Consider the following 14,770-nt stretch of genomic DNA (forward strand, 5'->3'; position numbering starts at 1 on the left):
AAATGTACACACACCTACGCGCTCATATAAAGACAGTCAAGATTGATAAGCGAATAATTAACAAGGTCAAAATGTGACTCAAGTGGAATGAATAGAATGGGCTGTCCGAAAGCTAGAATTATCTATATGGGCTTAACATAATAACCAATACTACAGAACTATCCCTTATCTTAATAAATTTGAAAATGTCGTAACAGTGTGACGATTACCAAAAATCGGTATCACGTATTGAATGAAAAGCTTTAGAACTAAATGCCTTCGAATTAAGTGTTTCAAGATAGATTCTAATGTATTTAGACTAATTTCCAATACACTAAACTTCTAAAACTGTTAAAGTATAACATGTGTTAACAACATACTAAAGTAAGAGCTGAACAATCCGTTCCATAATGATGTGACTTGATTGATAAATGCCAATGGAACCGCAGTCCCAATATTGGTCAAATTATATCAAAAGAGAAATACTAACAAGCTGATTAGATTGATTTTCTAACAAGATAAAATTCATTATTGCACAAAACGATCAAATGCAGCATAATTCACACCTATATTATCGAATAAGAAATAGTCACAAACACAACCAGTAAATTTTTGATTGAGACAATGAACCGATTGGTGTTAGACCACCGTTGAGAATCTGGAAGCACTGGATGGCCGTTCCGTCCTATTTTGGGACTCCTCAGCGGTGCGTGTCCACGATCCCGCTCACGGGATTCGAACCCTGGGCCCTCAGTCTCGTGCGCGAACACTTAACCTATTGGACCACTGAGCTGGCATCCCCCTATACCGACTACCAATAAACTTGGGCTAGTAATAAACAACCAATCACCAAGGTATATTGTGAACTATTGAATCAATCGAAAATTTTAGTGATAGGATTTGACCCAGATTTTAACCTGCAGTTTTAATTAACATTAGAGAATTTTAGTATGAATATAAGTAATATGTATATTCTATTTGAAGGCTTACATAATCGATACCATAACCAAATCATAGTTTCTAGAAACATATATTTTTAACATATCTTATCATTTTTAATAATTCACTAGGTATGTGGACATTTTACTTACATCCCAAGTCGGTAAGGATTACAGTACATTAATTGCAAACCTGAAACTTTTCGATTCAGATTAGACACCTATGCAACAGACCTCCTTGACACGGTATGGTTTTATGGGACAAGTATTTCCGTCATAAAGTTATGTTTCATTATGATATGACGGGATAGCCTGATTGACAGTTTGGGATTAATACTGGTTGTCGTATCCTGCTATCGTTTATTTGTTGAACGACCACTAATCAGGTTTATTCTTGTGTTTAATATTTAATATATAAGCATGTTATTTCGTCGAAAGAAAACCTCTTTTACTACCTGTCAGTCAATATTCTGAGTAGTCATTACTCGGCCCTATAGCATCAGTTAGTATGAACAATCGGTTGGCGCACTATATCCATTAATTTAACAATCTCCAAAACGTCCTACCATTATGAAGAATCATAAGAAACTTACTCATAACAAGAGCTTGAGTTAGAAAACCCCAACTACAACATCATGTTGGGAGATAATATCCAAAAACAATAGGATAAGTCAGAGTTTCGAACGGAAGGATCAGTCCTTAATTAACCTTTTCTATAAAGTATGTTATCTTGACAGTTTAATTTTATTGATCTGAAGCAAACGTGCAACATTACAATATTTTTCAATGCATTTTGCATTTACAACGGAAACAAGATTTATTTAAGCTGAACTACTAAATAGCTTAATTGTAACATTTTTTCATGCTCATTTTCTAGCAAATGTTAAGGATTATATCTATACTGCCAATGAAAATTGAGAGAACAAATCATCAAAACATGCGTCCACTTTAGTTACAAATCATTTCAAAACTGTATTTCTTAATAAATTTTACTCGAAATCCATTTTGATTCTAATTTTTCAGGGAAGACAAGAATGATTCACTTATAATATTTTGTTGACTTGTTATGATACAATTTAGACTATTTTAGGAAGTAGTATTTCATATTCATTAGTATCCACATGTTAATGAGTGGCAACAGTTATCAGTACTACGGTTTTTTCTTTCAATATTTTCTATCACTTAATGCCGAATGAAAATTCGTTGTTTACAGCAATATTTACAAGAAAAATCACTTGATACAGCTCAACTACTTGAGCTAAAGGTTATCTATCTTAATAAACAAATACAGTGGAAATTATTCTCATGAGCATATCAACAAGAGCTCTTATAATTCAGTTATTGTTTGTCTTGAATCCAGGATGGCTGTTTTATTACTTAGTTATATATATAACGGTTTGAGTTTTTTAGTTGTACACTCAGTTGACGAACCCCAAATAGAATGAATCGCAAGCTCTGAATCCCACCACTAGCCAAATAAAAAATATACCCTATAGAGTTAATTAACTGAATACTGCAAGCACTGGATTTTGGCATCTATGACAGTCCATCGATAATTACCTAATCTTTTTCTCTGAAAATAGTAATTCACATAGTATGAAATGATGACTTTGTGATACATATATATAATGTCCTCTCTAGCTAAGTTGATAATTGTTCAAAAACTTCACTGATTTATTCCACTTATAAAAATCTCTATGGTATTACATTGAGGATGTAGAGCATTTCTTTTTTTTTTTTGAGACATAGTAACACGTTGGTAATGACTTTTTGAAGTCCTAACTAAATCTGCTTGTTTGATGTGAGTAGAGGACTGAAACATAAAAAACTTCTCAGAGTAGAAACACTATTTGATGGCAGCTTTTAGGAACCCCTAATCCAGTAATATTTCAAGTAGGATAAGACTTTTAACTGGAATGACTTGTTGAATTAGATAAGCAATTAAACAAAGTGAATGGACAAACCAAATGAAGCATAAAGTCAAGAAATAAATTTAAGACCACATAAAAGCTTATTCTTGAAAGTCGAGTTTTCATCCCACCAATTTCGCTTTACGGTATGAGTATATATGTGGAAACTTGGTGGTTGGAGACAATCACCTAAGTTTCGTCCTAACTGGTGTTCACCAATAAGGTGGATCTGAATTCTTGAAGTTTGGTGCTCCCCGTGAGATCATAACCCAAGTTGTCGAGTTTGAGATGTTACTACTAGGGTGTTTGGGTAGAACCTAGTAGTGGGATGTCTACCATGACTGATGACGCCATAGCAACCGTGACATTTTTCTAAAGTTTAGGGCTGACCGATTTATATTGATCAGCAACATATATACACAAGAATTGTCGTACATAGTGAGAGAAAAGTCGCATACACTATAGGTGGGTTGGAGCATCACGATATGTAACACCAGAAGTCTGCGATATTACTCCCATATATCCTATTATTTATCTGTACAGATTGCCTTATGAAGACACATCTGTCACCATTAACAATCAGTCACATGGCATGAGGTACAACGACAGACACAATCGTTTGCAATGGTGAAAGTGTACTCACTCTTTGTGTCCCCATAGGTTTTAAGCTTTGAAATTACCTTATAAGATTTTGTTAATTCACTACTCGATACTTTCTTTTCGAATCATATCCCCGATGCTCAATCTGTCCTGTTACCATTAATAGTGTTAGTATCGCTACTACCCTAGGATTTGCCGTAAAAAATTTCATTTCACTGTGCTAATGGGGGTATGCTAATTTGAACCGATGTACATACGTACCAGGCTTTAAGTTGAGTATGACTGATAACAGACAGATTATAAAACTTCTCTTCAGTAAATGCGGTAACACCTAATAGATCGTAAAATAACCCAATGTACTAATGCATCTGACAATACATCATATCTTGTACTCTGAAATCTCATATTTTTCAACAAATAAGTAAAATTCAAAATGCAAATTATGTTTATATTTTTCCCCTCTCATATTCAAAACACAACGTCAATCAACGGAAGGGAAGAAAAGCAAAGAGAAGGTCTAAATGATAATAATAATCATAAATAATAGTAATAAGCATATTAATAATCACTATCATACTACTACCAATAATAATCACAATAACAGTAATATCAAGCGCATTATTGTTTTACTCCTCGAGAGAATAGGTGAACATTAATTGACTATAGGAAAAAGTACAGTTTACTCCTTATAAAAGACAAATATCAGAGATAAACGAAAACCTTATACAACTAGGAAAAGAATACATTGATAGGAACACCAACGATACTAATACTATCCATAATGATAGTAATAGTAATACTAAAGGATATTAGCAATAAAAAACTCGCTAAATAATGTAATTAGTCGCAATTTCTTTTCTAAAAAAACAGGTTACTAGAAAGGATGAAGAACGATAAAAGCTTTTTTTACTTTAATAAACAGGCTGGAATGATGCAGAAAGTCAATAAACACAAGCAGCTTAATTATTACAACACGATGACGGGGAAACAAAGAATGAAGATAGATGTATAGTTTAATTATAAAGATATTGTTTGTTTAAAGTAAATTACGTGAGAACAGGAATACAATAAAACAATAGATAAATCACAATTTATTACTTATAACGAAGAATAACGATAGACAAGTATCTGTGTGTAGATGATGATGAAGTATAACAATGCACCAACATCTCATAATAGTGAAAATACGAGAGGTATGTGGACAAACTCAGCATAAACAGACTAGTAATACTAACAATATTCAGCCTTCCGTGTCAAAATTATTGATAGAGAGGTCGATACAAAGTGTCACGAGTCATCCAATAACTGAAAGTTATAACATATGTAAGAAAGCAAAAGAAACGTTAACATAATAATGATAATAACACTAGCGACAGACTGAGAAGAAAAAACATCATAAATTTGACTGATAATGCTGAGTATTATTATTATTATTAAGTAGATAGAAAAACAAATATTTCCATATGCTTCTCCTTGAACTCTTCCACACGTACACAAACATTTGAGCTATGTAGATCGAAAATAGATAAGGACCACGACGATAGTAACCATAACAACAACAACAGCAAAGTGGTAAACGATAAGAAAGACCAGTCCTCTTCAGTTTCACATGCATATAATTAACATTATATATGCACAGAGAACAATGAAACAATAGATGAATGTTTTATTCTTAAAAAACACACAATAAAATCAGCCATTTTCGGAGGACAAATACAAAAAAGGAAGCATGAAAATAAATTTACATATAAAGGTAAAACACGTTATCATTATTATTGCTGTGCTATCAATTTATACATAAAAGGAATGGCACTGGGGAGTTATATGAGGGTAACAAAAATAAATGTAGATAGATAGATGATGAGTAGGTGAGTGTGGTTTTATAGGTGTCGGTAATGAAATGCATAATAATTCCTGTTTTGTAGTTAACACATGCGTTTCAGGGACAAAAGTCTGTGCATATAGCTTCTCAAATACAACCTCATAAATAAACAAATCCTAAAAATATTGAGATGTACATGTATACATTTTACGCTAGGTGGGAAACAAAAAATCAAAACAGGAACAAAATAGAAACACAGGAAACAGATTGATTTTAATACCAGTCCCCCGCTCACACGCACACACACGCGTACAACATATGAGATCAAGTGTTCTTTGTCCAATTATTATTGTTGTAGTTGTTCTGTTATAAAAACGAAAAATAAGACAAGAGAACCGAGGAAGAAAACAAGTAGTAAAAAACCCAAAGTTAGAGAATTAGACATTTTCGTTTCGATGTTTTCTGTTTCACTTGTGGCATTTGCTTGTTGATTTGTCGGACAAGATCAAAGAAAATCTACATTTTTTGTTCACAGAAAAAATGAAGAAAAATAATTATTATATAGGATAAAGTTAAAACAATGATTTTAATGAGACATTTCACAAATTTATTAAACAGATTAAAGTGAGAAAACTACTCAGGACTAAAATTAATTATCGTGCTGAACCAATCAGGATTGAGAAAAGGAATTCAAAGTTATAGCAAGTAAATACAAAACCAGGATGTTGACTATCGAATGCGTGCCCCCAAATGCTCTGGTACGGCCGAGAGTAGGGAAAGTCAGCTCTCCCTCTCGAAATGCTCTCACACGGCCATACGTATATTAGCCTCTGCCAGGGAAGTCCTACTCACTGCATTCTCGTGACAGGGGTGTTGTTTACGAAATTGAGAGGAAGAAAAGCCAATGTCCGGTGCTTTAACCGAATTAGTGGACACAGAGAATCCACCTAGAGGGGTTAGAAAACCATCATTTCAAACCAATGGTGCACATGGGCTCCAGTATCATGTTTACAGTGAGTCTATACAAACGACGTTGAATTCAAGAAAAAAGAACACATAAAACTCAGAAAAGCTTGTCACTAATGTAGCAGCAATATATTTGTGCATTCTTTGGTATTACCGTCATAAGTCATTCATTTACGACTACTGTTTCCTGATTTAGCGTCCCATTCGTGTAGACGAGGAAAACCGAGAGTTACAAAAGTATTATCCTGCAGTTGATATTCAGGACTGAATTTTGATCGATCCTTGTTAGTACTTGTGCATCCTGTGAGGACCGCGTTGATATAGCTATGTTACTAATTTATTTGAAATAGATGGAATGTGGCTAACAGTAGAATGACAAACGGACGTCTCATCCTATTTGGGACTCGAACCCAGGGCCTCCCGTTTTAAACACCAATACATCATCCACAGAGTTAGATGGCTATTAAGATGTTCAACGAGTATGATAATAATGCTAGGATCTCTTTACAAATAAATTCGTAACGAAAAAGTCCTAGAGCGTGAACTCAAAAGTGAACATCAACAGTAAGATGCATGAAAATTTAACTGACGAGTCCCAAATCAGGACGAGACGCACCTTATACACCCTACCGCTAGACACTCCATTTAATTGTAAAAAGTATGAAGCATAGTTAATAAGTCAGTCAGTCAACTACAACGTAGGACCAAGCACATATGTGCATCGGTCCAAGTTCCGACACTTCCTTAGCACAATAAGATGAACACCAAATTCACAAAAACAGTTACTTCAATGGTAATAATATATTTTTTTAAAAAGATTGCATATTAGGACATGGTACAAAGAGAAAGAATTAGTTCGTATAAAGAATATAGAGCAATTTTAATCTCACGGTTTAGGGGAAAACAAAGAGTGTATACACCAACATCATTGTGAGTCATGTCACACACAGTCTCCAACCACCGGTTACGATAGTCACGCGGACCCCAACCAAGTAGTCTGCATCTACCAACATGACTCAGACCAGAAGTTAGTGACTTCAAGGACTGATGCCACGTTTTGGTTTTGCCGCCCCTAACTTTCTTCTAACCGTCTCTAACACTAGTCAGCATTGAGGGTCGTGATAATCGGTGTCCAGGCACACATAACACGTGGCCCAACCATCTCAGTCGATGAAGATTCACAACCTCACCAACTGATTTACCATCATTCCCTAATGCTCTGCATCTGACTTCACTATTACTTACCCGGTGATCCCAGTAATATTTCTAAGACATCTGTGACCAACTACCAGTAACCTACGAGTATCCTCTACCCTTAATGGCCACATTTCATAGCCGTTAATTAAAACAGAACGAACTGCTGAACAATATACTCGTCCCTTAATTGACAGACGGATATCTCGCTTTCGTCAGACACCAACCCATTGAGGCTGATCAGACCTCCAAGATAAGTGAAGTTGTCGACGCGGGCCAGTCCTGGAGCAACAACTTGCATTTAGGGGAGAGAAGTGCATCCCAAACATTCTGGCATTGTTGCTCAGTGTTACCAAAAGACTGAATTTCATCAGCGTCTTCACTAAACAGGACTATGTTATCTGCGTATTCCAAGTCAATAAGTGGACCTCTTGGTGGGAGATTGATTCCCGAAAATTCCGACGACGAGAACGTTATTTCCAGCAGCAGGTCTATGATGAAATTGAAGAAAAATGGAGATAATAGACAGCCTTGTCGGACACCACTTGCGGTTGCAAAATCAGATGATAGTTTGTCATACGAGAGTCTATCAGTCCAAGAGATATCGCAGAAATCAACTGGTTTTTCGTAACCCTTTGATTCAAATCACTAATAGATGTCGCTGCTGTTTGCGTGGTTGTTCGTATATCTTTCCAGATAACATCTCGGTCAGGTTCGTTTTGAAAATTACCTAAATGTGACTTCAATTGTTCTTGGAATTTACCCTTAGATTTTTCATCGCTTAGTTCAACTCTAAGGGAACCTCTTAATGTGGCTTTTCTGAGTCCATATTTAAGAAGTAGCACATGGAATCGAAGAATGAACAGCTAGAAATGACGCTCAACTCAGGATGTAGAAGAACAGAGGTAAAGAATACAACTGATAGGAAGTTTGAACCTAACGACACACCTTAAACTAGTTAATGATTTTAAAGATTGATCCCATGTAATTTGTCTATCCTCTTTCACTTTTTATTAAGCCTCACTAGCGAGAGAATTTCTAATATTATGATACAAAATATGTAAATCGTTTTATTTTTTAAATAATTAATACGACTACATATAATTTGTGAACAGCTGAAGAGAAACAACGAAACAAACGAATTCATGTTATTCTGCAACGTTCGTTCTTTCTGCTTTATTCAAACCTAATTATAATAAGCACTTCTCAAACTATGTTTACGTTGATTGATAACAAAAGTCATTAACCTGGTGTGATTAAAGTACATGTTTTGAAAAATATCAGTCGTGACCTGAATAGCTCAATGATAACTCCTTTGGTTATGTGAAACTGAGTGGTGCAGGTCTGAATCTCACTGGTTGTGGCATTATTACTCTCAAGATTGAAGATACACCCTGATGACCATTACCAACTAGGATGAAGCCTAGGTCGATGGATTCTTGCCAATCTTTTCCAACCACTTAACACTCAGAGATATATTACTCATAATTATTATGTGTTTTATATATTTAATGGTTGTAGGTGTTCTAAGAATTAATTATCCTTCTCAATTTGGCTTTCTATATGTCGAGGGCATCAGCGGATGCCAACGATAGCCTAGAATGATAGTATTTAAAGAAACGGATGTTCTAGCCAATATAATTAAGCTGAGTCACGATGATATCCAAACCCGACTACCATTGTCAAGTTGGCAACTACAGTTTATGTATATCATATTGGATGCTTTAAAATGATTAAATATAAAAAAATGAATGAAACATACTTCATTCACATTAATTTTAGCTTTGGCACTTGTTTCCATAAATGAACAATTTAATTGTCGACTAAGCGCATGACCCTGTTCACGACAAACTACTCGTTCATCTGCTAAATCACATTTATTTCCTACAATTATAAGTGGGACATTGGAAACATCTTTGACACGTTGAATTTGTTCATGCAAACCTTGTAGATCATTAAAACTGGATTGTGATGTAACTGAATAACATAAAACAAAGCCTTGACCATTTTTAATGTACAGATCACGCATAGCAGTGAATTGTTCCTTGATAAACGATGTTAAAACAGATTATTCAAAAAGGGTAATAAAAACAAATCATCTGATTGATTATTGGACGAAAAAAGGCATCTTATACAGTCAAACTATCTGAAAAATTAATAACCGGTAATGAACTACGTGGGTACTATATGCAGATTTAAAGAATACAACCGAGTTTGTTCATTTATACACAGACTGAGGTCATAAAACTTGACAAGTTTGAAATACATCAATCATATATATCCCTTGCAAAACATCCTTTCCATTTGTTGAGACATACTTTTACCAGCTTAGCTTTTATTGTTTGTAACATTTCTGAAAACCACCAGAAACCGAATTTTTCATCTGCCTTATCGTGTTACAACTAATTATTTGCACATCATTGTGAACTTGGGGAACATCGTAGGGGGCTAGGTCTGGATAGTAGTAGTAGTAACTAGGGTGATCTAATGTGATGCTCAAACTTAGAATCAAAACCTCATGGATAATTACGGCTGAATTCGCAGGAGTATTTTCACATCTTTATTGGACAGTTCGTGTACTTATGAGAATTACAGGTTTCATCAACTGGTAGTTGACATCGGGGCCAGACTGACTCAAAACGATAAGCGTTTAAGTTCAGTGTGATTTTTCATTTAGTTATCCCTATAATCAACATAGCAGCAGCTCAGTTTGTATACTTAATGAATAAGTACGGCTTAGTGACAATATTTGATTGTTGTATTGTTAATTTAAGTTCTACTACTACTACTACCAATCCCTGACTGGTGTCTAAATCACGAACCACAAGCTTCAGCTTTTATTGGTGTGACACGTACAAAGCAAACATCGTAAAGGAACTACTTTTGTCTGTCAATAAAAAAAAACAAAGATGTTCTATCCTAGATCTATTTTAAAGATAGAGAAGAGTATAACCCAGCAGGTTGACTAGATTGTGACCTCGAAAATGAACAATTCTTCGGGTGAAAAACTTCTAGTAGACTGGTAGCTACTGATTATGGATGCTAATTATATAAGTAATGAAATACCGTTAGTCGGGTGTTGGTAAGAGTAATGTTTCAAAACCTGACGAAAAGTGAATACTTGTACTATGCATTTATAACCAGATCTGAAAAATTGGTTAAGTTCTTCACGTTTGCTGTTCCAATGCTTTACTTAATTGTCAGATTACAACAAAAAATAACAATCTCCACAACCCTACACTGATGAAAACTAATATGTGTTGATGCGTTAATAATCAAACTGTGTGGTGGATTGGGGCTTAGAGCACTCGACTTTCAACCAACAGGTCCAAGGTACGAACTCCGATCCATTAGATTCTGTTTGAGAAAGCAGGAAATATCTATGGAACCTCACATCTCGTATAGCAGGCACATAAGCCTGGACTTGGTGAATGAGCTATATTTGTAATAATGGTACTTCATGTGTGATTGTCGTAGAACTTCGCTTTTCTTTACAAACTACGACGATCAACGATTGCGATCAGTCACATAGATTTACTTTCCCCACCTCTTTTGCTTTTCTCGCCCATCACTTCTTACGATCATTACGTGAATTTATGTCAGTGATTGACTTTCACTAATTATGATATTCGGACTCCTTCAAGATGAGTACCCAAGAATTGACAGGTTTAGTAAAAGGTTTCTGATATCTGTTAATCTTTTCGAACCTTTTAATGTGGATTGCTTACAAGCATTATTACTGTTCTGATAGTAGATTGCAGATTATCCCAGCGAACCTCAGTTTTAAGTCTTCGACCGTAAACGAGATTGACTAGAATGTTATAGAAACAAGTATTAAGTTAACCATTTCTATTAACATGAATTGTCTAGAATGTAAACTACGAACCTGTAACTTAATTCAGTTGATAAATTACCCTGGTATCAACTAATTACTAAATGATAAACCGCTTCAGGTGGAAACAGAACCAAGCAACGCCATGTAAACAGAAGTCAAGGCTCTTTTTCTACTGTTGTATCATACATGAACTCTGGACCGGTTTATTATGCAAAATCATACATCATATGACCATACCATTTTGCGCTTCTCAACTTTCAGATGGCATTTAATACCGTCTGTCGAGGTTTTGCGGCAGTGTGCCATTAAATGGAGTAAATGCATATGTAGAACATTACAAAACTTACCGTGCCAGCTGTGTCGAGAATTTCCAACATACACTGCCTGTTATCAATCTCGATTTGTTTTCTATAGCTATCCTCAATGGTTGGATCATACTTTTCCACAAAGATTCCCTGTACAAACTGCACAGTCAATGCACTTTTTCCGACACCCCCACTTCCCAGAACAACAAGTTTATACTCTTGCATTGGATTTGAAAATGAATATTTTTATTTAATCGAGTTAATAAGTTGTGACCAATGTATGGTGATAAGGTTAGGATTGTAAAACACTTCTGAATATCCCGTTTTTACTACGCCGTATTACAGCACCTAAACAATAGGAAAAAGCAGACCGTACATAATTTAGAGATTCCCAACTATGCTTCAAAATTTAAAAACGAAACAGTTACACTTATGATTTTGTAAGCATCATTTAGGTTTAAAATGTTTTTACGGTTTAGATTATAATGACCATAGTGTAGCCGCGGTGCAGAATTTTGGTTCCTTATGAGTGTGTTAGAATAACCATTGGAAGAACGTTACTAAACCTTTTCATAAAAATTCAAGTGCTTCAAATAAAGTCAGACTTGCCAGCATAATGATGAGCTCACCATGAACTGGAAACAGTTAAAAATTGGCGTATAAACAGCCAAAGCACGCACAGCTACGGATTGAATTAGAGGGAGAACTAAGTGGGGTCAAGACGTGATAAAACCACTGCACATAACTAAGTCTCGAAATCATCTAAGTCGCCCATAAGAGGTTAGATTACTGATTTTAAATTACAATAAACCAATAATAATCACAAGGTTTCAGAAGGGTGTTAACGACTTATAAAGGTAAAATACATTAATTGTAGAGGGGAATGAAGATGAAAATGAACTAGAAGATAAAGCTTGTAAGATATAATGCATGGACACAAAGCAAATTAACCTAGTACAACAAATTCGACGATATACATATGTTGATGCCGTCAATCCTAGTCCTTTTTGGTGCAAAATAATGTAGAGCCAAGATAAAGTAACAGTAACCAATTAGCACCATTCAGTAAGTTCAAGGTATGGACAAACTGAAGATCCACCGTACGTATACACGGAGACACATAACTTTCGTCGTTATTCATGAAGGGCTATATACTAGCACGAAAATTAATATGCACTGACATCCAAACTTTATTGAGGCACTTAGCTCGTAAAGCGTTGCATCTGTATTAATGTATTAGCGGAGACTTCTAGCACAAATGACTCATTAACTCAATAATTTAGTGACAAACACACGAGCTCATGAAAAAAACCAATGTGTGTAAGATGGTTGTAGATTGGGATTTTTTTATAATCAATTCACTCAGGTCGGAATAAAAATACTCGAAGTTAATCGTCTGCTATAAGACAGATGCTGTAGGCCTACTCAGTTCATACGTTGTGCTTGTCACATATGTAGTTTTTAACGAACCTCGATAATAAAAACAATGTAATTATTACTTGTGATTTCATATTGGTCGAGTGAATAATCCAATAATTTGTTATAGAAAACGATTGCCAATGAGCAGAATCTATCACAATAGTTGGATAACATACAATAACGAGTGTTAAAACAATACTTATTACCATTAGACGTTATAAAAATGAAGAATGAATGAATATACCACAAATAACTGGGAATATATGCAAAAGCCAGAATTTACGAACATAGGATCCCAAAACAGCCGCCTCGAAGATTGCGCGCTACTAAGCAATCATTGTATGAGTTCAAATAATCGGCAATAGATGGAAAATATTTCGCCTACATAACCTTTATATCTTACGAAGGTTTGTATAACGAGAAATCAGGTTTTATAATAAAAATGCCCTTTGATTGTTATGGGCACTAAGAAAACCCTATAACGCATGTCACTGAACTTTATATAATAACTATCTGATATATCTTTTTTAAGCACTTATGTACAATAAACACCCCACAAGACTGTGTACTACTTTACCCACATTATCCAATATTCATATAACCGATAATTTCAATATGTTTCGTAATGTTAACCGCTACTGAACAGGTCACAAAGTATAATAAGTAAGTAATGTGCATAAGTCATTAGTTTGTTTTTCAGCTATGGTATGTTTAGACATGGTGCGAATTGCCAGATGATTTATATCTCATATTTTTGGGACGAAGAGTCGATACATTGGTAGGTCGTTCCGCAAGTATTCGGAGCTTGACAACGCCTTAACCAATAGCACATTCTCCGTCCCTTTTGGAATAAAAAATTGTGTACATGAACATACTTATAGGACCAGCGAGATGTCACTAAGCCCTAGCCAAATCATCCGGCAGTTGGGTCATTGAATACCGGGCAAATCATCGATCCTCGTCAAGGTAAGGGACAACCAACGCGCATCAGTTAATCGTATGCCATGGTCTGGCCTATGCGGCAGTGGTCTTACTTTCGCTTGTATCTACTTTAACTAATATATTTCTGTATTAACGTCCTCTGTGTTGTACAGTCTTCAAAGCATCTATGGTACCTTGATGCGTCAATGGGGTAGTCTACGTAAGGTGCTGACCACGAGGTGTGACTTCGACGTTAGCTAGTTTGTCACACCATTCACATCTAACTCGAGTAGGCCCCCAATCATTTTCGACATAGATCATCTACATACTAAAAGTAGTTTTTTTGACACCATTATACAGAAACGTTCGAGACGAAACAAAGCGTTATGTAGTGTCTGGCAATCTTACTTTTTTAAAGAACGCGTTATTTTGGTCGGTTGTTAGACACACTGAAGTGATTTTTGATCATCGGGTGAGGTATAGCAATTGTGAGATCCATGTCTTGCGACTGTACCGGAGGAAAATCGACATGACCATGGTTTCCTTCTAAATACGCATCTTTGAGATGATAGATACTGATGCTTCAATCATTTCTGTTCTTATAGACTATATGGTACTTAAGTTCACGCTGGAGGACTTTGAAAGGCGACGTATGTCGTTTCGCGAATTCGCCGAAGTGAGTCGCGACGCACAAAGACGTGTGTATTATATCGTAGTACAGGGAAAACAAAAATATCGATTGATTACGGTCAAGTGGAAACAGGTGGCGAAACAATTATTTATGGACGAACCAATAAGGTATAAGATAATAGGCTAAATAGCTTCGGCATTACAGTTTATGTCAGTTCGTGATGAAAACCCGAAATCTAACTCCTAGGGTT

The 14,770-nt window shown here is 35.5% G+C and overlaps 1 protein-coding gene across 1 annotated transcript; it reads right to left on the bottom strand.

Annotated features, from left to right (window-relative positions):
• Window positions 1–3,558: 3,558 nt before the first annotated feature.
• RAP1B_1 (Ras- protein Rap-1b) lies at window positions 3,559–13,376 on the bottom strand. The gene is made up of 3 exons (XM_051215210.1): window positions 11,592–13,376; window positions 9,172–9,453; window positions 3,559–5,765 (listed from the first exon to the last, which is right to left on the bottom strand). Exons 1-3 carry the CDS (start codon window positions 11,772–11,774, stop codon window positions 5,679–5,681), a joined length of 552 nt encoding a protein of 183 aa, XP_051068403.1. The 5' UTR covers window positions 11,775–13,376; the 3' UTR covers window positions 3,559–5,678.
• Window positions 13,377–14,770: the final 1,394 nt, after the last annotated feature.

Source organism: Schistosoma haematobium, chromosome 2 (genome assembly GCF_000699445.3).
Source record: "Schistosoma haematobium chromosome 2, whole genome shotgun sequence".
Lineage (NCBI taxonomy): Eukaryota > Metazoa > Platyhelminthes > Trematoda > Strigeidida > Schistosomatidae > Schistosoma > Schistosoma haematobium.